The following is a 26,319-nucleotide window of genomic DNA, read 5'->3' as shown; positions in this document are numbered from 1 at the left end:
TATTGGAAAAACTCGCTCTTTTAATGCAATTTTGTTTAAAATTAGGCAATTTTTTTTTAGACTGAAAGCATCATTCTCAATATCGTGACGTCACACACGTGCCAAAGGGGGGGGTTGTAACCCCCAAAACCCCCCCTTGGCTACGCCACTGTACAGGTTACCTGTGTCTTGGGTCGCGAGATGTTAACAGAACTCAAATTTGGGTCGCGTTCAAAAAAGTTTGGGAACCACTGCGGCCTATAACGTCTTGCGTTGATTGTCGAATGGAATGCAGGCAGGAGTGGATAAACCCACCTGCAATTTGAGAAATTTGTCGGAGGCCGCTTGACTGTGGGTTGGACCGTTACCACCGAGATAACAGGCTGGCCAAACGATTATTGTTATAGATAAGAATTGGAAACATACTTGCTTCATAAAAACTGAAACAGTTTCGATTAAAATATGCGAAGATCTTTGCATTTTTTCGAAAAAACTGGCACTGTGTAGCATAAAGTGGAAATGCTTTCATTTTTTTAATTTTCGAACTGGTTTACTTTGCTATCTGCTTATGAATAAAGCCTGAAGTTTGTTTCCAGACCAAATGCTGTATGCAATTTGCAATCACACTGTTGTTTCTGAAACTAGAAAAAATTTAAGGAAGCAAAGTATATTGATTGCAATCCTTCATCCGAACACCTACAAAGAAAGAATTTCGTTAAAGCCTGTTATATTAAAAGTGCAATCATCATATACGCAACAATCACCTGTGAAAGGGATCAATTTCTGACCACATTTTTAGTTGGACTGTCATTAACAGACCAAACCTGGTAGTACTTTGGAATATTAAATTATCTGTTGGATTGCGTTGAGAAGATTATTACCTGATAACAGAAAAATTAGCAAAGTTGCCATCGATCAGTGCTGATGCACAAGAGTCTGGTTTCCTTGGGATAAGTCATTTCTAAACATTGATTGAAAAAAACTTCTTGAAGATCATTAGCCTTCCAGCAAAAGCACAGTTGGAAACACTTTTGCAAAACTGAGGTTCAGGTCTGCGCACGGTTTTCAGCAAGCTACTGTGCTTAAAATTTGTTGCTATTTTACATAGCCCACAGCAATGGTCCTTGACCTTTTTAAGAAGCGACACAAATTGTAAGAAAATAAAATTATCGTATACATGCGACCTCATTTTATTTTCCAGTTTGGAGAAAAATATTTCAAACAACGCTGAAGATAAATAACACGTATTCTAAAATGATTGTTTTTTAGAAGTTACAATTAACACATGAATTTGATTTCAGGAACACAAAATTGTCGATTTGTTTCAACATTTCCTTTGCATTGTTTGTGCGCTGATTGCGCCTGCATGTGCAATTGTGCATAGCCTACTGTCCGCAAGTTTGCATAAGCTTTGCATAAGCATAACCGCATTAACTTTGCATAAGCATAACCGCATGTTCTACTTTCAATCGATTACGTAGTTTCGTTGTTAATGCAGACATTGCACTGAATCCTGCTGCACAAAGCCATGTGGTTGAAAACGGGATGAGTAAGCTAGGCAAACAACAAATTTGGCATAGTCGGATGTGTTAAGTTCATTGATATCTAAAAGTAAATATTAGCTGAGGCCTTTGGATGTTTATGTTTTGCTTTAAATGAGTTTTGTTCTTCGGACGGCGTCAACATGTCGTCTTGCAGTGCTCAAACCTTTTGCTATCCTGCTGAAGGTGTCCAATGTACATCCAAATGTGATATTTTGGACAGATACATTTTTTCGACAATGTATTGTTGCAATTCTGGAAACATGTCAAATTCATTTCGCTTCACATAAAGTTGCTAGGATCTGTAGCGCACCCAGCATGGGGCTAAGGAGGATCAAGCCCCCCCCCCAAACCTGCCACCAAAAATGAAGTTTTTGTATGTTTCCTATTTATACGTTTTGCTTACAGGTTAGATAGGAATAAGACACAACAATACAACAGGGCTGAGCATTATAACAATATGTTATACATATTTACAAATAGTTTTAACAGTCGAACGTTTTCGGCTTAACTTGAGCCGTCATCAGGAATATGAAAATATTTATAAAAATGCAATAAATTTCAACTTTTTGAAGGTAAAATTACATTAGGAAAAGGAAACTAAGTTACATAAATAGCTACAAAAAAATTGCACCACAGGGAACGTGATACATCAAGTAAATGTTGGGGAGAATGGATGCGCCTCCGGCCAATAATTGTTTGTTTAAATTTGGGTTGTAGTGTTTGATTAACAGCGCTTCCTGAATTTTGGTGTCAAATTGGGATTTGCCTTTGCGTAAAATTTTAAATGACTCAGCAGAGAATTTTCGATCTGTGCAAAAAGAACACTCCATGGTATGGTCTTTGATGGCACTTTTCTTTAACTCCCTAAAGTTCAGATGCTCCCGTACTCTCGTGGTCAAATGTCTGGTGGACATAGGCTACCGATGTAGCCTACCGTATGTCAATGCCAAATCACACGGACAAGTAAAACTGTATAAGACATTTGAGCAGAGAGACAAAGGCGTCTGGGAGTTTACTTGAAAATACGAACTACCGTACTTTGAATGTTTTGTAAGTAGGAAAAACGTCCACATCAAATTTACTGTTTACAAAATTAGTGTTTTGTTTCAAACTGTTTTCGTGCTAGTTGTTGTTTTCGCACTTATTTGTGTTGGCAAACGGAAAGCTAATTTTGTTTTGTCATAGCCTAAATGACGAAAAAGTCGAGATCTATAGAATATTGCGAGAGTGGACGTAGGGGTGAGGATGCTGCTGGTAGCATGGGGTTCACCAGGCCAACTTCTAATCTGATTGAGAAAACGAATCCTGATGTATCGGCAACCGGTGGGTTGTGGGCCGTGAGTGTCTTTAAATATTAATCAAAAGGATGGGCATTAGCATATTGTCGCAAATCACTCGGCCGACATTTCTGAATTAGCCCTCCCCCCCTAAGTTTTTTTCTGGGTGCGCTATTGGCTAGGATCCTATTTTTTTGTAGAATGCGGTTGTTTTTGAAGGGTGGTCAAAAATTATAAAGCCAAAACCTTGCATGGATTGATTCAAACAGTTCAGGGAATCAAAAATGTCGGTTTTGTCACGTTTGATATGAACTTTTCCAAAACTATTCAAATTCAGCCAAGGTCAAACGATTCTGGTTGTTTAGAAAAATAACGTTTTTTGTTTGTAGTTCATCAACTCGCTTGAGGGGTGGATCATGTGACAACCAACGGACTTGTGTAGGTTATGCAATAGCAATCCTGTGTGATCAGCACCCATCTCATCACACAAACAGGAAAATAAACCTTGGTTGAGTGGCCTCGCTTTAGTAGACGATATCCGTTTTAATCCACAATAACAAAATAAACACCGGTACATAAAAAGTTGAAACGAGTTTAAACACACATAAATTGTACTAAAACAGCAAGCATATGGTGCGTTACGTCAAGAGTGATCACGACCCATACGTTGGATACCAAAGGCTTATGGTGTCATATTAGCTCACTACGTCGGCTGAATAACCGAGTGGTGGCTTGTGAGAGCCCTGGTAATATACTCGAAAGGGCACGGTTCGACACCGCTCGAGAACATGAAGCTGTGTTTTTGGTAGGTCGTTCAAAGGCATGCCTGAAGGTGGACACGAAGATTGGCTTTTTGTCTTTCGTCCATCCACTTAATGTAAAGCTTCAATACTTGGGCGTAAGCTTAGATACGGCAAAAAAGCTTACTATAATTGACAGATCAAAATATATTGGTAGTCACATCATACTCCAGAACGTGTTTTATTTTTTCTTAAATATTATCAGTTCTGTAGCCAACGAGCTCTATTTCAACGTTATTGATCCAAAACGGAAGCTGTGGCACGTAGACATATCATAGTATCATAATCATTTGGTATTTAAATCTTTAAAAATTAAATTCTTTTGTATTTCAACTGAAACTTGCTATTCAATAGGTTTTTCTGGGTTTACGTGAAGGAGGTCATTTTTTTATGCACCATGTCACAAGCAAGCTCAGACAATGTCATTTAATGACGTGTGCCTTCAATGACTCACATCAAGTAGTTCATTGAAAGGTACAATGACTCTTAGGTATGCACAAAAACTCTATTCAACATCTATTACTTGTAAATGCCATGTAACGTAACCATACCCTTGCTCAGGAGAAACAAAATTTATGCTCCACTGATCTTTCAAATGAATAAAATTCGAAAGGATTTTTCGTCATCGCTAAAATGCCATTCCTGCTTGTAAGAAAAATGCTGCGTAGCCCACTTAATACAAATTTTTTACATTCTTTACATTATAGCGTAAATTGCAAACTAATTTCGAAGACGTAGGCTACTGTAATGCTTGAAAAGACAAAGCATGAATAGCTGTAGCTTGCTTTTGAAATTTGTGATAGTATATTCTTGAAAAAGACTTATACCAACCTTGCTTGAGTTGGTAAATAGTGATATTTTATTGGTTGTTAAAAGCACTAAGCAAGAAGCACTCGCTCTCAAATCCATACTGAGACACGATCACCCTTCCTTGTGACCAAGATAACAATTAGAGGATTGTTTAGTCAAACTGCTAATGCTTTGAGAATGTATTTTAATCATGATATTGCCACAATCAGATAAAAGATTTGAGAAAAGCAAAGAAATAAATTTATAGGCCTCCGGCTTACCTATTTTTGTTGTGTTTGCACTTCATCGATGATAACAAAAATAGTAAAAGCTTCAGTCTAACACTTTAAAGACTTCATTTTTGCTCATTTTTCTTCTTTAGAACTTGTTTGGTGTTGTTTATCCAGCATTAGCTTTTGGAGGTAGTAATGGGCGTAGAATCAACGAATAAGTCTTAAAATATGATTTTCTCAAATCGCTAATTTTACACTTAGCCTAAGTACTAAGTAGTTGTTGTTAAAAGCGACGATACGTACAATGAAGATTTTTTTGTGGGCTGATTTATTTGTTGCAGCTTAACAAGTGGCTGGGAAAAATTTGTACCGCTATTTGAAAAAGGATAAATATTTCAAATCCATACATCTGCTGGCGAAAAATAACGAGTCCTAACGGACTATTTATTTTTGCACATAAAATATTACAGCTTCCAGAAATTAGTGTCTAAGCGAAATTAACGGTGGGCTGCCTGCATTTTGTCTCTCGGTTGTGAATGCAAACAACATCATAAGCTCAGTTAGTGTGATGTGTTAACGTAGGCGCTCACATTACTGAACAACACCAAAGTTGCAACACTGTGACTTAAACAGCATGCAAAGTGCGTTAAGGTTTGTGCAACACATTACGAGTCGTAAAGGGCAGACAGACAATTTGGAACCTGACATTAACCTGCAAAAAACAAGAATTTAAATTCTACTCATTTTGCACATCTAAAGGTTGTTGCTGAAAAAATTAAAAGCTTGTTTAGCTAGGGGCTTCGTTTATACAGAAGTTGTAAAACTATTTTTAAAAGTTGGTCTGGAAACCGTCAAGTGTCATAGATTGCGACTTATGGCTTCCGTTTAGATCACATGGTCATGAAGTGGCCAAACTATCGAAATGAGATAACTTTATAGCTGGGTAAAACAAGAAGATCGATTATGGCAGTAGAAAGACTTATAGTTTGTGCTGACAACAGATCAATTCTTCATTCGATTGTAGCCTGCAATGGGGAAGTAGTTTCACAACTGACCAGATGACTTTTGCAGTCAGTCATGAGATTTTGTATGGAAGTTGAGTAGGCGAGTGCCAAAGTAACTAAGCTGAACGTAAACCATCAATGTCGCAATGCAACTGAACAAAAGGAGAACTAGGCTGTAGAACATTGTTATTAAAAGCGCATGACAGAAAACACATACCTAACATCATGGTGGAGGGATTCCATACAAGGTTTTGTACTATTTTACAATGACTGTTCTTTGTTGTCAGGATTTTTTCAACATAAGGTGCTTTTACAGTATTGCACCATGATCACAAATTAACTTCGGGCTAGACCTATTTTAAATATCTAACAATATTCTAGAGAAATTTGCACAAAAAAGAGGAAGCACACTAAAAATTCCGTTCGAAATTCTTCGATTCAAGATATATCTTCTTGGTGACTAAGTAATAATTACATAATTATGCTTGATATAGTGTGCGGTAATCATTTTTTAAGTGCATGCAATAGTATCTTATGCAAACACGCAATAAGGTTTTGGTAAAATGATGGAGCAGACCCTTTATGATGAAGTATAGCCTACTATGTTCAACCTGAAGGGATTGAGAACTTCTCCTAGGGGTTGATTATTTTTTAACACTTTATTTAATAAACGGCACATGGCGATCATTATTTTAGGTTTAATCAACATTGTTCATGTTCCCCACTATAGTTCGACTAATTGATGCGCAATACCAGAAACTCCGTTTTCATTTAAATGTCTGAATGGGCGAAACAAAAACTCGATTTCTTTATCGTTGTGCTGTGTATGATTAGAAGTTTCAGCAGCCAGCTGAAAGCGCATTACAAACAAAAAATAACGGTAAGTCACTTTTCAAATTCACAATTTAAAAATGCCTGTTTTAAAAACAGCGAAGAAGACATGCTACACATAGGCTTACTTTTAAAAGTAGGCTATAACATACTAATCCGTTGAATTAGACTGTTTTGATATAAATTAAGCCAAAGTACGATTTATAACATTTTGTGTGGAGTACAGGATAGCTTATTTTATACCCGAAAAATACATACTATTGCTTTTATACTAATTTATTTGGTATGTAGCCTACTCTACTGCTAATACTTTTGCATCAGCGCGATATGGTAGCATAACGATCTTTATGAAGTTAGTTTCAGACTAAAACTTCAGTGACATCAAAAAAGACGTAATGTGGTTGGAGAAATGTGACAAATCACATTCGAGAGATCAGCCTTTTACAGGTAGAGAGAAAATGGAAAAAAGGACACAATCATAACCGAACATCTACGCTTTTGAGTTTATTGCTTTAGTATAGTCATCAGCGAGACACTTTTCAAGGAAATTTCAAGACATACGTTACGTTTTGATAATTGTCAAGGAATTTTTTTTATTTTTCAGACTAGTAGTTTTTCTAAGCGTATTTTTTATTCATCTAATATAGGTTGTTTAGTACAGTATTTATAACCTAAGAAAGGGTCGGTATTTTTGCTAAGTAATGTAGCAGACACTAGCTATCAATCTCGCTTGGCAAACGAGTGATGTTTGCAGCATGTCAGGTTGTCTTTGAAAGATAAACTAACCTTTGCAAAAACAAATGGGCATGTCAGTGGAACTATAATGATTGAGCACAAGAGTGACAGACATCTTCAAACAGCTCTATTTGTATGGAAAGATCATAAGTTTGCTTCTCCTGATTCATGTGACCTAGATCCCTAGATACTACCAAAGGTAACATCTTCACATCATTGTCAAGTTGAAATTAAAGATTTATTGAATGCAAATATTTGCTGTATGGGAAATTTTAGTGTGGTCGATAAAAATTGAAAGAGTGCTCTTTGCAGCAGTTTTCTACTTTTTCAGTGGCGGATTCAGGGATAGGGGCAATCCACCTTTAAAATACACAAAAGCAACTTTATGGACGGTGTATTTGTAAGATCGGGTTGATGTAGACCTACACATTATTGTGCTTTGTTAAAATCGTTAGGTTACTTGTTGAATCTGCCCCTGTACCTTCTTGGGCTTGAAAAGACTTTGCGAAAGCCGTAAAAGGATGCCGTTCCTGTCATACTATTCGTATATTTTGTTTTCGCACTAAAAGCTGTTGCAGTTGATAGCGCGACAAAGGTTTTAAACAGTTTAACAAGCGAACAGGTTACCTTACCATAACATCTATTACATCACGTTTATTTATTCACTAAAACGCTGATATCAGGGGAAGTACTGTGAAGCAACACCGGATATACCCGTCACGAACCTCATAATGCAGAGGTGATAACTTTTACGCAGGATCAAAACAGAACTATAGCATATGCAAGTCAGCTTTTTTTCTGTTGAGCTTTTATTGTTTCACTTCACATCGCTTTAGTATCGAAAATTTAAGTGTCCTGTTAGTCTTTTTTATTTTGAGCTAGCATGTGACGCAGTATGTCTCATGATCGCTAGTTCATAGAGTAAAGCCGCAATTAAAAACCTGTTTTCACGGCAAGTTAAATCTTCTTTAGGTTGTAGGTCTATGTGGTCTCGGCTAATGTTCTGTTGAGATAAGCTTATTTTGAATATTTTAATTACATTAGCTTCTTGCTATGATGGTAGAAGGACTTTCCAAGATGATCATGTCTACAGAATTAAGCTATGATGATTTTGTTGAAACCTATGGACAAATCCGTTCAAGTTCAGGTTAATTTTCTTTAACTGTTTTGCATCTATTTTTCTCATTTTACAGTACGTAATGCATGATATTGTGCTATTAACTTGTGTTTTGAATAAACGTAACTTATGTTAGCTAATTAGCTTGGGAGATTAAGTATTATTAGTTTAAAGATTTTTTTTTTAAAGTAGATTAACTCTAAATTTAAAATCTACGGCTCGTTATGTCAATTACTCGTTTTTTTCGCCGTACTTTTATTACCGTTTGAGTTTTTTTGACTAAAATGAAATGGTGCGACGCAAAATGCCGATACGTTTTACACGAATCTTTTAACAAAACATTGGTAATATACTGCAGGTCTGTTTGGATGAAACTTAACAGGTTATCAATAAATTTTACAAAAACAGAATACATGCTTATTACAAACAAAAAACAAATAAGAAATGTTAACATTAAGATTGGAAGTAAACCAATTCAGCAAAAAGATCAAATCAAGTACCTTGGTGTCTATATTGATAATAAGTTAACGTGGAAACACCACATAGAACAAGTCTGTGGAAAAGTTGCAAAGGGTTCTTGGGCACTATTAAAACTGAGAGATTATGTGAATTCAGACACATTGACAACCGTTTATTATACTTTAATTTACTCCCACCTTCAATATTGCATTACTAGCTGGGGTAAAGCTTGCAACAAAGTTCTAGATCCTCTCAGAAAAATGCAAAAAAGAATAATAAGAATAATCACAAAAAGCGATTATAGAGCCCATACCAGTCCATTATTTTTTAAAATGAATATCTTAAAGCTGGAAGACATATGTACACTAGAAGTAAAAAAACACATGTTCAGAGTCTGCATGAACTTGTACCCTTCTGCCTACTGTGCATTGTTCACAAGTTCTTCACTCATCCACAACCATAACACTAGATATCAAGCAAACAATAATTATTTTGTTAAACGCACTAATACAGAATTTGGCAAAAAATCCATACAAGTATTTGGACCAGTGGTGTGGTCAGAGGTTCCAAGCAATCTCAAAAAGTTATCTTTTTATGATTTCAAAAAACATAGCAAAGCATCAGCTTTGCAAAGTTATGATACTTGATAAGTGGGTCTTCATTTGGCCTAAGCTCTTACATTCAACAATGTCTATTGTCATGGTGTCCAGTGTCCACTGATTTTCATTATTACTATTTGTTGGAAAATCTCGCATACAATTTTATGAAGTTGACAATTAATTGTAAGCTACTAATCGAAGTATTAGTCTTGTTTGTGTTTTCTTTTTTGATTGTAACCAATTTGGTTAAATTGTTGATTAGTTTCATAACTCAAATTATTCTTTCCAGGGTGGCAACTGACTAGTTGACCGTATGGTCGTTTCGTTGTCTTCCTATCAATAACAAAACCTAAACATTGTATATATGTATTATTGTTTTATGTCACTTTTGTGTTTTGTTTTTTGATAAATAAACGATTGATTGATTGATTGATTGATTGATTGATAGATCAACATTTTGTCATTATAATAAAACTCCTACAAAAACTTGATCTCTCATTTGAAACTAAGATTTTAGTGCGGTCAACTGTTTCACGCAAATTGTGTCTTAGCAAACGTAAAGCTGTAGCTACAGGACTTTTTCATCTAAGGTTACACTGTAGCCTATACGATGGTTGTGGGCTACAACAATTCGTTTGTTCTTTTTTCTTCTTTTTGCGCAACCCAGAATCCCAGAATTGTATGAATCCCAGAATTGTATACATCCCAGAATTGTATACAATTCGCGTCCCAACTTTGCTATAACTTTCAAACTAACTACTTTTGTGCGTAATGATTAGTATGTTTTATTGATTGGAACTTTAGCTGATTGGGACACTCCGTTATTCTGTGGCCTATCCCCTATCGGCCTATCCCACGCTGTAGCATGGCGTATCAACTAAATTTTTATGTTTAAGATAATATTTGTGCGCTTGTAGGCTACAACAAGCCATTTGTTTGAATTCTGTAAGTTCTCATACTTTGCAGTTTCATCTGGAACACGGGGGTCGTGGAAGAGTGATAACCATTCGACATCAACCGGTTCATTTTCTGCCATTGCCGAAGCGAAGCAGGTAATTGAAAATCATACCTTGAAATTTAGTCGAAATAAATTTTAGTTTGAATTTCGTCTAGCCTGAAGCCTGGCAGAATGCTGGTAGGTCTTCTATGGTTGCAGCAAATCAAATGAAACATTTGTAAGCAATCTTTCTGTAGCTTTGCGAATTTGAGCTGTGAGTTACTGAAGAATGCGTGTGGCTGATCCTAAAAGCGACGTAGAACTTGATATCTAGATTTATTTGATATTGAAATGTGGTTCTGCATTGGTCAATGTTTTTTTTTTTCTTGCCGGACCTAAAACCTTAAAGATATTAAATCGCAAAGGTTCGTGCAAATACAAAATAATAATAAACCTTGAAAAATAAAATATAACCGATAAATATTACAATGACAGCACAAAACTATTGGACGTAAAAACACTTTGAACCATTGATGGAAAAACTACTCCAATCTGTCTTTAGAAAGTCATGGTCAACTTGTTTACTTTCGCGCACCATGCTTTCGCGTAACATAACTTACTTATACAGTTTTGAAAACTTCGCTTTGAAAAAGTTTTCTGGAACTCAAGAGTAGAAATCAAACTGAACGCAACCGCTTGGCGACTTGACATTTGTCAAAACGTAAATCACAGCTAATTTCACTTTTTTGTTCAAACACAAGTTTAATGCTTAGATCATTGAAGATGGATGCCGGTATTGGTGATGGTTGCTTGACAAATTTAGTGATTTTACAGTTGTTTGTTCGTTCGTAATTAAAACGTCTTCTGCTGAAATTCTGTTTGGCTTGAACTAAGCTTTTCAAACGTGCTTCAAATTCCATTTGGCGCTTTTGTCTTCCACAGCTTTTAATATCAAGGTCTAAATTTTGTGGGCGAAAGGTTACCTAAACAAGTGGAAGTGTCTATTGCTTTCTCTTCCGATGTTTCTGACGTTTTGCATTAGTTTAATGTCACCAATGGTAAAGTCAACAACTTGTGTCATTGCCAAAAGATTTTTCTAAGAATACCTAAGCTAGTTGCTACCATCTCTGTTTTCTTAACTGTCCCAAGAACCATTTCTTAAACCAAACTTGAAAAATGAAATACGGTGAGTTAAATTTATCCAATTGGACAAGTTGATGACGTAGAAGTGACGTTGTGATCATTGCTGTAAACATTTCTACGTAATATTGTTTTGGTTTTGATGTTTATAATAATGCTTATTGTCGTTGCGCTTTTATGATGTCGGTTTTCATAAGAAGAAAACTATTTTATAGCTTTAAAACAACATGTTACTGTTCTACAGACCTGCAGACAACTTTTATAAATATTCAAAAAGAAATATTGTTCTTAAGGAAAATGCCATTAGATCAAATATGATCTCCGAATCTAATATGTCAGTGCTAACCTCGCTTGCTTGGTAACCTTGTGAGCAATTTAAAAATCAAAACATTACTCGAATTTTTGGAAGGGTATAATAATAATAATTTATTTGCATCAGACAAAGCTGTCCATATCCAAAACAAAACAACAAAATAATACACAAACTGCAAATGCACAAATAATATCCGCTTATTCTTTTATTTCGCAAATGTAAAGATATGAGATATGACTGACAGCATCATTTGAGCTAGTGCAGAAATTCAACTGAACAAGCCCAGAATTTGGGATAATCAAACTCATTTGGACAAAACCACGGTCAGGCCTAACCCCAATTAACGTAATTGTATTGCCCGACCCGATTAGGGCTCGACAGCCTATAATTTATTTCCCCTGCTCTTCGTTTTTCGGAAATCTTTTTGATGTGCGTTATGTTTGTAAACAAATCAATTGCGCTGCCTCTGCCATAATTACAACCAGCACCACACCAACAAGTGGACCAAAGTGACTGATGACACAGTCAGAAAGTATACATTGCCTCAGCGCACCCGTTTGTCAGTCTACTCTGCTGGTTAAATTTGAGCACTGTAAGTGGCGTTTAGAAAGATATTATTGGTTCTAACAATGCCGTCTGCTACTTTCTAGCAACGTTAGAACAAAGATACATTAGTGTAGTAACAGTTTTTGACGGGACTCTTGCGTTTGAAAGCAATAGTTGAAAAGCTACGTTTTGACATGAAATTTCTAAAAGTATGCATTTCTTCAAAGGAATTCATTATTGTACAGTTACCAAATCCTGAATAAAACGTAATCAGATGGAAAAGTATAATTTGTCTGCTCATCGTGCGTTTCCTTCAGTTGGCACTAATCTCGACCCTAGGCACCAAGTTGATTTTTATGCAATCAGTGCAAAAAAGGATTGATTTGTTGACTAGGTATTGATCCTAATTGTTATTACTCGATGCTCATGTGTTCAATGAAGTAAAAATTTGACGTAACAGCATGCTGTCACTGAATGTTCGTTTGCATCCCTAAGTTCGCATCTGTGATTGGACAAAATTGTCGAGTCACTGAAAGTCAGAGAGTTTTACGCTATCACGCTCGACCAGTTTGGCTTCGTTCTGCTTAAGTGTTTCCACTTCAATTACAACGTTTTGTTTCATGTTTTCTTTTGAACTTAACTGTGCAAGGGAATGCCTTGGATTTCGTTTGCAATGTCGTCTGATTGTATAGAAGTGCGATAAATATCAAAAATCTGCACATTTTTTCTGCTCATTCTGTTAAAAAACGCAAGACGGCACTGCTAAAAGACGTTAAATACTTAAGATATGTGGCACTGACAAGTTACGTCATTTTCAACTTTTAACACAAAAAATATTACGTAATGGTGATTTGCGATGTATATCAGCGAGCTAAATTACAGTTGCAGCGGACATTGCATTCTCTAGTGCTTCTTTGGAATGAAAATTGCTGTTTTTTTTTCAGTGAAAACATGTACTTAAAGGTTTTTTGTATGCTTGAATGCGAGAATTGCACAGATAATGCACTTTGTATTTTTTGTTTTTCTTATCTAGCCAAATCCGTTCTTTTTTTCATTGATTTAATGTCTACTAACGTTGAATGAATGCAAAATACGGATTTAGACAACTAGGTTATTTCCGAAGGCTTTAACGACTGCTCTATTCGTAGTATCAACGTTGTACCTAGGCAAAACCTACCGCGTGTTTAGTTAAAATTTGGGTTTTATCACATTGTCAAGTTTTGGAGAATCGTTGGTTTCAGAAATTCACACCACTTTGCTATTTCGAAAGTTATGTCTTCATGTGGCCGGTGTGAGAATGTGTGAAGTTGTTATGGAATTTTCGACGACCTTAGTTGCTTGGTAGTTTTAATTGCATGATGTTTTTCAATTTTTTGTTCAGCTCAATTTAAACATTTAAAAGAAAAACAACAGAAAGCCACTTCTTCATTAATCGAAAGCGAAACTCTGGAAGTCTTAAAAAATCTTCATTCAGCAGACAATTGTCAAAATACGTACAAGTTAAAAGGCATCGATTGGCTGTCAAAGCGTAAAGCAAAAAGACGCTAGAATGAAGTAAAGCAATTAATATAATTTTCTACGCACTATGGTGTACGGCTAACATGTAAAGACTTGCCAAGTAAGGAACTGGTGAGTTGAAGTTGTGTGATTAACCTCGATAGCCGCCCTTTTGTGGAACTTCAAATATGTGCAGTAGTGGACGCAGTAAAATAGTTTCTTTTGTAACTTTCACTGGTGTAAGGCCAACGTGGACATTGCAACTTTATTGCTTAGCAAAGATTGTTAACCGTTGTATCGACGCAAACTAACATTGAAATTTTGTGCTCATTGTTTGTTGTTGTCAGAGTAAACTTTTTAGGTTTGGCTTGAAAATGCTCGCTGTCTTTTTATCTCTTGATATCTGGACCTTTGCTGCATTGTGATGTTTGCAAAGGTATTTACAAGTCTTGGCTATAAATGTTCAACCAAGGATTGGATTTTCATTCCTTCTCGTTGCTTTACAAAATTATTGCAGGAGAAACTAAAGAGGCTAAAGTTAGAAATCGTAAAAATTAAGCGGAAGATAGATAAGATGTTGGTTTGTATTCAGAACATAAATCACTGGTGGAGGTGCGCAGATAACGATTTTTATAGAAGGTTTCTTGATAGTATTTTTTTTTTCTCATCAAGTCCAGACTGGAACATCATTTCTCGAACATATGTAAAACTTGCTCTCATAGCTTTGTAAAAAAGTTACTCAAAAATGCTTGACACAGGTCGATTTTTAATTTGATTAGTTGTATCTAGGAGAGAATACTAGGCAATGATTTTACAACAATATTTTGAAAATGATGTTGAATTTCTTTTTTTTGCTTTACAAGTTTCTCTTGTGTCGAATGTGATGAATCAGAATCAATTAAAAGCAACCATTTTTGAATATCACAAGTCGGTGTTTGAATTTGTCCTTTTCAAGGTCGATCAATCTACTAATTGCGATGCTATAATGTTTAGAAGAAATACAGTAGTATCTTTGAAATGCTCTATTTGTTTAATGTGGTAATAAAATGGAAGTTGCAACTCAAAAGGCAAACTACGACTTAAGACTTGGAACTTCTACGTTTGTTTGACATTGTTGTAGCTGTAGTGCCTATTTGCAACGTGGCGATATGTTTGTGAATTTGCAGAGCTTACAACGAAACACTTTGTTTATGACGCTATATAATAAACATTCACCGTTTTCGCGTGAGAATTTACTTGTTTTATTTAAAATGTCACCAAGGGAGATGCCGATCTACGTAGTTTAAGTGTGGTTGTCTTTTCAAGACTGAGAAAAGTTGGTTTTGCTAATTTCCCAGTCCAATGAATAAAATTCCCGCCTCTAACATGGATGGTGTGTGTTTGGTACCCCGTTTGTACCAAACAAATCTTGTGATATTTAACTTGATCTATCTAATATTCATTAACGAAATAGATAATGGTAGCTGTGAATGCATGTTTGCAAAGAACCAGCCATCTTTGGGAGAACTGATTGCTGTATTGTACGAGCAGCAACGTGACGGTTGGATGGATAAATTATACAATATAAAAGCATCTCTGAGATGTGTTATGATCGTAATTTGTATGTGTTTAGACCAAATGTGACAATATTGAACAAGGCATTAACACAACGACAAACAAGGGAAAAAATCACGCATTGAACATCGTACGAAAAGACATGACTCAAGGTAAAAGAAATTTCATTCTTCCTACACTTGGTAGCATAAAAGCAAGGTGTTTGTTTCTTTGAGCTTTGTTTCTTCCACAATTTACCCTACCATCCATCTCAAAGCATTTTTTATTCTCAGCTTGCAACTGCTGTAATAATGAAAACTGACCAAAATATCTGAAAACAGCGTTGTATGCTGTCGTCGTAGGCTACAAATAGTCTGCTATTGGTTTAATGAAAAAAACTTATTCTGCTAGGGGCTTTAAGCCAACAGCGCTCTTTTCTAGATTTTTAACTCGCTGTAATGAAACGTTTCAGAAGAAACAGATCCTTTGCCTGTACAACCAGTCCCAATGAAACGAAGAAACTCCAAGTTCTCCAACGCTGCGTCCCGCTTGGCCAGAAAGAGCTTCCGCATGGCCAAGAAGAAGACTTCGGCTGAAGACGTGAACTCAGGACGAGTGAAGCCAAGTTCCCGTCCCGACACACCTGTTAAGTGGAACAAATTGTTTAAGTGGAATCAAAATTTACAAAAACAGCCGCAAGACACAAAATCTTCAAGGTAAAAACAGCTATTTACTCGGTAACAGTTTTTATTTTAACAACGTAATCAGACGTTTCATCACTACAACAAGATAATGTACCACAAGGAGCATAGTGTTTGCTTTCTTTCATAAAAATATTTAGTGAGATGCTCATGATAAATTATCGCCATTCAAATTTCTCATCTAATCCATGAGTCATTCATGAGACATTTTACAAATATCACTTTATTTTATATAAAAAAAAAAACATTTCAACTACAACATTGGTTCATTTTTGTCAAATATTACGCCATAAGATGAATATCGAAGTTTGTTTAATATTTTCTCCGAAGTTATTTCAGAGTTTGGTATTGACTGTGAGGATCAGAATTAGATGCGTGTGCTACATTGTGTTGTAAAAGTTTGTCATTGTTGCTTAGATTTTTCTTCTGTTTGTTTTGTTTTTTCATGCAATGCCCTTAGCTTTAAAGAGACAGCCTTAATTGCACCGCGAGCTTCAGTTTGTAGAAGTCTGTGCAAATGTTTCTTGTTTAGTTTTTCTAGAGCCTATTTTAGAAAGCTATAGGTCACAGCAACTTGAAAATTATGTAAGGAAGTGAAGAATTGAAAAAAAAAAACTTTAAAATTCGATTTTCAGATTCACCGCGTCTCTAATGCTTCAAATAATTCGAAGTTTTACAGCATAATAATCTTGGTTGAAATCACTGAACTATAAACATTGTTTAAAGTGAAATCTTTCTCCATCTTCCGATGCACCAGATAAGTAATGCTTAACATTTCTCAGCCAACCGCTGGTGTATCCTTTCTAAGCCTAAGTACTTTATCTTGAACAAATGTTAGCATTGTTTCTTTTCGGTGTTTTAAAACTTGTATCAGTGAATTGCTATAGCCCCGGTTTAACAAAAGTTCCCAGTATGACTTTTCCTCCAAACTGTGTTAAAATAAAGATGATGTTTTGCTTTTTCTTGTTTAAAACTTTTAGTTGTTTCACTTTATTGTTTAATTCTGGTAAACGGGTAGAAGGTCAAAGTAAATATTTTTCCAATTGCTTTTTACAGTAGCTTAAGACGGTAAACATGGTGAGTCCAAATTAGCCTTTTTTTGTGCTTTTTTGGTTTTATGGTTGGACCTTTAGTTCATTACATAATTGATTTTCCACAAGGCTTCAGCAGTTTTCTAAATATTTGTTTGTTTAATAATTGAGTAGTTTTGACCAGCTTGTTTCAAGCGTGTGCAGTTTTTCAATAGCCTTCAAAAAAAAACTTGGCTAATTTAAACAGGGTGAGCAGCGCACTTTTCGACTTGCTATGTCTGCAAACGAACAAATCATTTGGTTGTTGTGCAATTGTACATCTCTAACTTACATAACAATAGCTTACTAGCGAAACATTCCGTTTAAGAAACGCATTGAAAAGCGAAAACCGAGCAGTGCTTCTGTGTTGCAATGTCAAGTGTTTGATTACTGGTGTCATGGTCATGGCAATACGAGACCAAATATCTGTTTAGCTTCAAGCATCACTAGCCACAGATGACCCTATCATTCTGCTAAGTTGCATCCGATTATTTGGGTTCCTTTTAGACATTTAACGTATAATTTGCTCTTACATAAAAAAGAACGATATGTCACATTCTGTCAATCTTTACAGTCAGTCGCCCTGGAAAAATAGCTGAAAATATACTTCTTTCTGTAATTCTGGTGTAGTTGTAATGACTTTGTTGGCAAGCGTACATTTCGTCTAATAAAACAAATACAAAATTAATTCATAAAGTTTACACCTTATTTAGGCTAGCATAAATAAATGCATAACATAAGGTTTGCTCAAACAATACCTACAAGTTTGTATAACACCTTTGCCTGTTGCAATAAGAACACAAAACAGAGGAACATACTAGAAACCTCGGTTGTTGTTAAGCGGTATGTTTATGGACAAGGCTTGCAATGCCGGGTTGTTTTTGGTGGTAGGCCTACTGGGGTGCAAGGCTTGGTATTTTTAACATTTTGTCCTGACAAAAATGTATAAATTAACTTATGCGCTGGAGTTAAATTTTCGTACTTAAAATAGTTCGAAGAGTGAAGCACTTTTGTGCAAATAACATCTCTAGCGTTGGAGATACGTTACAGTCTACTGCCTCAAATGTTAGTAGCGCAATTATGGTTCATGTAACATCGTATCTTTTACTTGTGGCTTTCTCATGATCTGATAAGCATTTCAGAGAGCAACTACTGTACTGGTTCGGCTGGTTGGTTTCGGTTTTCAATCTTTATTCTCGGACTGGAAAAGCCTTGATAGGTTTACTCCTGGTAGTTTCGCATACTTGTATAAAGGCTTTTGACTCAGGGCCGGTTACCGAGATTGACAGAGTGAAGTTTCCGAGTGTTGTTCCCGAGTAATTATTCCATTCATTAGGTGCCACTGAATGTAGAGTAGTCCTTAGAATGCGTTGCTCAAGCGCACACCCCGAGAGTTGAACAAGCGCCGCATGATCTTGAAGCTTCTTGAAGTCACGAGCTAACCAACTGAGTCATCGGGTCGTGACGGCTGGTGAACAACCAAATCATGCTATATTCACTACCACTATACATTCCGTGCTTATTCCTAGTTGCGAGTTAACTTTGCAAAAATATGTGTTGCTCTTATAGCTTTGGTTGGTGTGCTGTTCATAATTTTACATGGCAATTCTTCCCAGCAACGGAATAAATCCTTATCAAAATAGTTTAAGTTGCATACAACCAAACCAAAGATACAAATTACAAACAGCCAATTGTCTTCGAAGAGAAGCATCAAAAAAGGAACTCGTGCTATCATTCTCTTTGTCATCACGGTTTACGAACCCTTCAGTACCAAAATTAGAATTTCAACTACATTTTTCATCTCGTTGCTAAAAACAATTACAAAAAAAACATTGCAAAAGCCCGTTCAATTCAAAGGAGGAAAACAGCTGTGAAGCTTTTCGCATTAGGTTTTGATAAACAGCACAACTACGTGCCAATGCCATTGCTCATTGGTTTTCTTTTCTATTTATTGATGTCTTATCTAGGTTTGTTTTATATTTCTAGTGTACGACCTCCGATTGGTGACGACAATCACGTTCCGAAAGTGATGTCACAATCTACGTCATTTTCCCGCCACAATCCAGCAACACTGACTAGAAGCTCCAGCGATAATTTGATTATCACATCGTCAACTGAGCCAGTGAGTATGAAATGAGTTGATTCATTACGCATCAAGCCTTCAAAAATATAAATAGTCACTCAAGAACACGAGTTGTTAAACCAACGAGCGAGATGAGAATTTGTTCCGTGTAACAGAAACATTTCTTGCAAACCGTTGGAGAGCAGACATATTTTTTTGTATTTGTAAAAGGTTTTAATCAATCAATTTTTCGTTCATACAACAATCTGTGATTCTAGTAATCAGAAAAACCTGTTTTTACATCGTTATAAAGTCTAGCCTCGTTGAAAGAATATACAAGAGGCAACTTTTTCTGGCCGGAAAGCTGGTAGTTAGAACGGCTATGGAATTTCATTAGCCTTTGGTAAAAACTCTAACCTTGCTAACTTAAGCGTCACATATTTGTGGATCAAGTCTACACTCTTTGAGCAAAATAGGATTAACTAGTTAGTTTCTTATCGATCGGCATAACCCGATGATGATTGTGCAGACCAAAGCAGGTGTATCTGTTTATTAAATCCGTTGTGGTTCTACTCGAGGTGTAGTTTGGATTTAAATCTTTTTGAAAAATTCCAGTTCTTCTCATAGTTTGACATTGCGACGCCTTTTTTATTTTTCATAGCACGGGTTCTTTCAACATGATAAGAATTCCATAAAAAAACTAAGAAATCTGATGTTAGTTTCCATTGAAAATCATAATGAGTAGAATAACGGTAGATTGTACTGCACATCATCGTATAAACAAAGCATGTGTGTTTTCACTGTAATTTTTTCCAATCTTCTTAAGTCATTACAATTGACGCATCTTGCTCACGGTTCAGTACGTCATAAACTGAGTTGAGTTATTTTACCTTGTGAGAAATATTCAGTTGGGATGAATCTATAGTTTAGTTTTTTGTCTTTTTAAAAATATGAAAAAAATTTTTACTTTAAATATTTGAAAAAAAAATTTTTTTTGATACACGTATGCGCCACATATCACGTCAAGGTTTTTCCTTAATAATCAAATAAACTAAATTAATTGATACATTTTTGTGCCACAAAACATTGTAAGTATCAAACGAAAGTTTGAAAAAAAAACAATTGTTTGGGCACACTGCGTTTAGCATTTGAGCATTATTGTAGTAGGCTATTTACCACCAGCACTACATTGTTTTGAGTTTTTACAGTCCAAGATTTTTCAAGTGCTGCTTCAGAAAAATATCTTATTTCGCAATATCTTAGATGCAACCGAGTGGCTTATATCACTTGGTTCAATGGTGTTCAACATAAATGTTTTCGCTTACTTACGGACGTAAAGGGCATTGACAAATAATAAAAATATTGTGTGTTGTGCTATTTTGTTCACTATTTTTTGTCAAATTAAGAAGGAAAATTTGCACTCTTTTTGTGTTGCAGATTGAGCGACTAACTTTAAACGGCTTCTTTAAAAGCAAAATATCAAGTCGTCCTTACCAGGCTGTTATTGCCTTTCCGAAACGAAAAAAAATTGTGATTTATTTGCAGCCTCCTACAACTCGAGAAAAAAGTTCAAGTCTGAACCTACACAAGCAGGCGAAAACAACAACCGAAAACGAAAACCGCATGAAGTCAAATTTTCGAAGTGTTGCTACTGAAGGGCTGCAGGTGAGGTTTTCATCTTGCAGCTTCTAACTTATTTTTTATTTACTCCATGCATTTAAAGTTAAAGGTAACTGCAAACAGTGCACACCGCATCGGTCTTCCAGCCTCCTTGGCGCAGTAGGTACACCGGGTAATGACCATAAAGTTAAAGGTATAAAGCTAAAGGTATAAAGTTAAAGGTATGTTTTTCGTTACAAAAAAGTATAATTACAGAACTCACATCCAAACATTACCGACATCCCTGAACCAAAACCATGCACTCCAGAGTATGAGATTATGAAAAAATACGAAGACATACGCGAAGAAGAAGAGTTGCGAAGAGTTGCTATTGTTACTTTGCTAAAAAGGTAAAATCCAAACAAAACATACTCTTCTCTTTTCTATTCGTTTCCTTTTCTGTAAATATGCGCGCAATGATGGGAGTTCACCTGCAGGCTACTGCATTGTGCTGCAATTTGTATTGCATACTACTTTGGTTGATTTAATCTGGAAATCGTTATCCTAAAACTGAGAAAGTCTCTTCGTGATCTTAATCCTGACAGTTTCGCGTATTTATTGAGGCTTTGGATCTCTGACGCAGTCCCGGTCACAATGATTGATAGAGTGAAGCTTTTCGGTTGTTGGAAGTGTTCTGGTCTGTCATTTATTCCGTCCAACAGGTGCCACTGAACGGAAGGCTTTCTTTAACGTGCATTGCTCAAGCGTAAATTTTCACAGCAGAATCACGAATTCTTGATCTTGATGTTTTTTTTCGAGCTAAGTCGAACGCTTAATCGACTAAACTATCGGGTTGCTTATATTTTTCGGCTATTACTATAGTTGTTTACTTTGCTATTAGCTTCGATAGTTATCATCATTTGGGACGACTAATCACATTTCAATGCTTGCAGCCAGCCAACATGACAGCAAGCAACTTCATGACGTTCTACTTATGAGTATTTTTATTTTTACTATCTGCCATATTCGTCTATTGAATCCTGTTACTATTTTAGGAGAAAGAATTCGCTGAAAATAAAGTGTGACCAGTTTGGCAAGGACTTGCTTGATCAAACTGGCGATGATGACGTTTCAAAGACGATTCGTTCCCGCATAAAACAAATGAAGAAAAAGCTCAAGATCGTGGAACAATGTATCGATGAGCAGACGAAAGCGATGAAGGTTCTGTTCAAATAGTTTACTATTCCTTTCAAAAAAAAGTTTGAAGTACAAAATTTCATCTATAATTGCTTAAAAAATCATTTGGTGATCCCATCTTTTCAGTGTATGAAGTGAAAAACATAACAAATTAAGCTTGGTTAAATTCTCTGTCTGTTCGGTTTTGTTGAGATGCAAATTTAGTAAATAGTAAAAGTTTGGAGCACATCGGTTGCAACGCCTGGTCAATCTGATCAAAAATAATAAAAACTCAGAAATATAGAAGTGTGAGTTTAATTTTAACATTTTGGGCTCTTTGTTTTTACATTAGATAAAAATTATTTCTGTAATATTTACGTTTTAATTTATAGTAGGATTTTTACTTTTATTTAAGCTTCTGGGCAAGAACAGAATTTTATTCATCTATTTAACACTACCTTACTAGAAAGAATCTCAAGTTTTATAACAATGTTTGCTTAAGAGATGGTTGGGAGAGGACTTAAAGTTTTCCATGCTCATATTTCAGGTTAATGTTAAAATTTTTTAAAGTTTTGCCTTTGCTGTGCTGTTAAATTCGAAGTAAGCTATAAACTTATAGAGAAATCTTTGTCAATGTTTCTACTTGCATTTCCAGGCCGATTCTGCTAAGATCATGCTCCAGAAGAGTTTGGAACTTTACCAGTTGGATCTCATTCGGGAGGAGAGGAGTGGTTACTCTTGCTGCGTCCGAAAGAAGAGACAGAACAAACATCTTTCGAAGAACAATCCATCGTCTTCCTCTGCCTCTTGTGAGACCTTGCAATCAGTGGATGAGAATTGTGTTTTTGATGACACTTCTTCTGTCAACTCTTTGGTGAGTTTTATTGTCTCACTTCAGGCTATCGGTCGATTACGATTAACAAAAACGTCAAATATATATACTTTTATGTCAAAGCAATGTTAACCATGCAGTGTACAGTATTTGCTGTTTTACAAAAGTCCATATCCAGCTAGTAAAACATGACTTTTCAACATCTACAGTTTTGCTTTTGAACTCGTTTGTTTTGGCTACTTTTAAATCAATGCTTTGTTGTACTGCCTTGAGTTTTCTTTGCATTTGAAGGAAGATCGGTTACAATTCTAATAAACCTGATTCTAATAAACTAAGGCTGTGTTTTTAAAGCAAAAAGTCCAAATTTCTCATCATTTCTTCTATTTACGAAATGTGTGTTTTTGATATCAGAAACTTTTATAATATGTTTTGAATCTTCAGGAACAAAAGGACAACAATCTCAATTCTTCACTTTCTCTTTGCGATCGGCGCTCTGGTTCCACTGGTGTGTGTGACGTATCAACCTCGAAGACACAAACAGAAAAATGTACGTCGATCGACGAATTGCGGAGAGAAGGGAGAAATTCCGGTAAAATTTTATTCTAGTTTCAAAATTTAGTTTGTCGAGCAATGTTGAGAAAGGTCGCAATAAGCGGCTCGTTTTTGTAATACATCTATGTCACCTGTATTCAAAAGCTGTGGCTGACTGCAAACATCGTGATTTTCTTTTTTTTGAAACTCGTAGATGCAGAGCAATGCTTAACACGGTTGCTCTCCCTATGTATGGATATTCTAAAACATTGTTTTAGTTAACGTAGCTCAACTGAGGTTTCTAGTTGAGTTCTGAAAGTGACCGACTTTGCATCTTTTTGAGTTCTACTACAGACATTACATTTAGTCGCTCTGTTTGTTTTTTGTATTGGCCTACCATAGTCGACTGGACTAGGCTAGAAAGTTAGTCCTCATCAAAGCCTACTTGCGAGTTTTTTGTTCAAGATAAGCTACTAAATGACAAAAAGACCATCAATCATCCCGGTTACCCTGATGCAAAAATCTGATGTACTTTGCATGTGATAGTTTAATCTATATCATATGCTGCCTCTATCGAATATGTATTTTTCATTTTTGCTCCAGGTCGCTGTCAATCTATTGACTGTGCCGTGACGTCAGATTGCGACAGTGGGTTTGGAAATGGTGACACCTTAAGTCGAAGTGACATCAGTCTTGATCGGTCCTTCTCCAAGTCCACTGGATCCATTGCATCTTCATCTTCAAGAGGCACTCTTCCTATTTCTGCCTCCATTCAAGGAAGTACTTCCCCTCATGAACAACCAAGACATTATTTTTTCTCTTCATCCAGTACCTCATCAGAACAACACCTTCACAAAACGAGAGACTTTAAAAAATGTTCAACAAAACAAGACAAACGAATAGAACAAGAAGTGGATGCTTCTGTGCTCGCAACTATAGAGGTAATAATTTTATCTTTTTTATCCGGTAGACGTCCCTCAAGATTTAGTCACAACCTGTTGCACTTTTGTACTTGAAGGTTTTGCTTTAAAGGGCGGGGAAACTCAAATTAACTTTGCGAGTTTTTTGTTTCAGCATGATGTCATTGTGTACAACATGCGTTTTAGCAAAAAAAAAAATCCAAATTTTGTTACCCTCGTCTCGCTATGGCCGCTTTTGTTTGATACCCGTTTGCGAGGTTTCGTTGCGCATCAAGCTGTGATGCTGTTCGCTGTGACGTCACAAGGTACATATAGTTGTGGCCAAAAGTTTAAGACCAGACTTGATTTATAACGATTTTTGCATTACTTCAAAATACTGCATCAGATATAAGATGATGCATAAAGATGATGCAACTGAAACAATATCTGATGCAGTATTTTGAAGTAATGCAAAAATGGTCATAAATCAAGTCTGGTCTTAAACTTTTGGCCACAACTATATGTACCTTGTGACGTCACAGCGAACAGCGTCACAGCTTGATGCACGCGAGACCTCGCAAACGGGTATCAAACAAAAGCGGCCTTAGCGAGACGAGGGCAACAAAATTTGGATTTTTTTGCTAAAACGCATGTTGTACACAATGACATCACGCTGAAACAAAAAACTCGCAAAAAGTTAATTTGGGTTTCCCCGCCCTTTAAAATTAAAAAGTTGAGCTATTGATAAACAAACCTTTATATTATTATTCTAATTCCAATAAAAAATATGACTATTTCTTACTGTAACTAATAAAATTCGTATGCATATAAGGATACTTTACTAAAAATATGATAGATATAGATAGATAGAGGTTTATTGGTTGCTGCGAAAAAAATGCACGATAGATCAAAACACAATGTTTGCGAATTTCAACTGGTATATTGTTCCATATTTTTTGCCCCAGAGTATTTTATAGAGCGTTGTAGTTTAGTGGTTCTGTATCGACAATAATAATAATCTAGGTTGGTCGAGTTTTGAGTAGTCTGGTTATAAATTTCATTGCATTTTTAAAGTAGTTTTGGAAAGTGCCTGGTAATAAACTAAAACTAAACTAATGCATAAATTCAGCAATTTTAAAGTTGTACAGATCATTTAACTTTAGGATATTGAGTTGTTTATAAAAGGTTTTGACATGGTCAGCCCATTTGCCTTTCGCCACAGTATTGACTGCCTTATTTTGCAAAACACCAAGCTTTTCAATATTAGTTTTGTATGACGAAGTTAGGCTTACTGCACACCAAAGCATGATGCCAATTAAAATAACGTAAGATAGTGCTTAGCGACAAAGCACGCAATAGCCTACATGTAATGTTCAACGGTACAGCATACTCTTAAACTTGGCTTAAATTTCAAATGGTATTACCTCGTACAACAGCAAATAGTTAATCAAGTAAGCAAGAAAATGTTGCATATATGTGAATACACTTCAGAAAAAAAATTATTAAACATCTTTCTTTTTCAGGACTTCGAAAGGTTTGCTGTCAGAACTAACCGTCGCTTATCCAACAAAGGAAAACTTGTCCCATTGAAAAAAGGATGTTGATTCACAAATTTGTTTTCTATTTCTCTTCAGTTTTATATTTATTACTTTCCTGCCAGTTTTGTTTTGTTTTCTTAATTACTCTCTTTTTTTCGCATAAAACTTTAATATTTAAAAGTAAATATATTGTTACTAATGTTGCATGATTGTGCAGTTGCACAGAAAGAATTCGTAGCCATAATTTGCTTTAAGGTGTTTTTTTCGCATTTGAAAGCAAACGTATTTGCCTTAACAACGTTGTTCAATACAAAGCTAACTTGTTTCGTTTGAACTCGCTACTGGAAGTTGCAGACGCTCGGAGAAAGCATTTCGTTTTTGAAGTAGATCTTTGCTGTGATGTAATAGCCTGATCTCCAAAAAGCTTTTTAATTTTTAGAAACATTTTGGTCAGGTAGGCTACAACTGTAAATCACCCCGTTTTGCTGGCTGATGAAAAGGCAGTTTCTTAGCACTTAGCACATCACAATTTACCAGGTTATTCATATAGCTTTTTACAACCAGCAGATAAACAAAAC

At 35.8% G+C, this 26,319-nt stretch overlaps 1 protein-coding gene across 2 annotated transcripts; it reads left to right on the top strand.

Annotated features, from left to right (window-relative positions):
- Positions 1-8,173: 8,173 nt before the first annotated feature.
- On the top strand, positions 8,174-26,061 carry LOC145774359 (uncharacterized). Of its 2 annotated transcripts, none has more exons than XM_082585589.1 (12): positions 8,174-8,339; positions 10,334-10,419; positions 15,413-15,506; positions 15,809-16,049; positions 19,091-19,226; positions 20,712-20,831; positions 21,042-21,175; positions 21,821-21,986; positions 22,597-22,815; positions 23,215-23,362; positions 23,908-24,245; positions 25,727-26,061. In XM_082585589.1, the coding sequence occupies exons 1-12, from the start codon at positions 8,246-8,248 to the stop codon at positions 25,805-25,807; spliced, it is 1,857 nt and encodes a 618-aa protein (XP_082441715.1). In that variant the 5' UTR covers positions 8,174-8,245; the 3' UTR covers positions 25,808-26,061. The 2 variants fall into 2 exon arrangements, with proteins under 2 accessions (XP_082441715.1, XP_082441713.1); XM_082585587.1 differs by having other exon boundaries at positions 15,806-16,049.
- The last annotated feature ends 258 nt before the right edge of the window (positions 26,062-26,319 follow it).

The sequence above is a fragment of the Aplidium turbinatum genome, chromosome 7 (assembly GCF_918807975.1).
Source record: "Aplidium turbinatum chromosome 7, kaAplTurb1.1, whole genome shotgun sequence".
Classification (NCBI taxonomy): Eukaryota; Metazoa; Chordata; class Ascidiacea; order Aplousobranchia; family Polyclinidae; genus Aplidium; species Aplidium turbinatum.
This window is presented reverse-complemented; position numbering and strand designations above follow the sequence as displayed.

What these genes read in the sequence shown, in the direction of transcription:
- LOC145774359 (XM_082585587.1), top strand. Translation starts at nt 8,246, where the DNA reads ATGATGGTAGAAGGACTTTCCAAGATGATCATGTCTACAGAATTAAGC. An exon ending in ACAAATCCGTTCAAGTTCAG is followed by an intron (nt 8,340 to 10,333) that starts GTTAATTTTCTT and finishes CATACTTTGCAG; the next exon opens with TTTCATCTGGAACACGGGGG. An exon ending in ACGAAAAGACATGACTCAAG is followed by an intron (nt 15,507 to 15,805) that starts GTAAAAGAAATT and finishes GAAACGTTTCAG; the next exon opens with AAGAAACAGATCCTTTGCCT.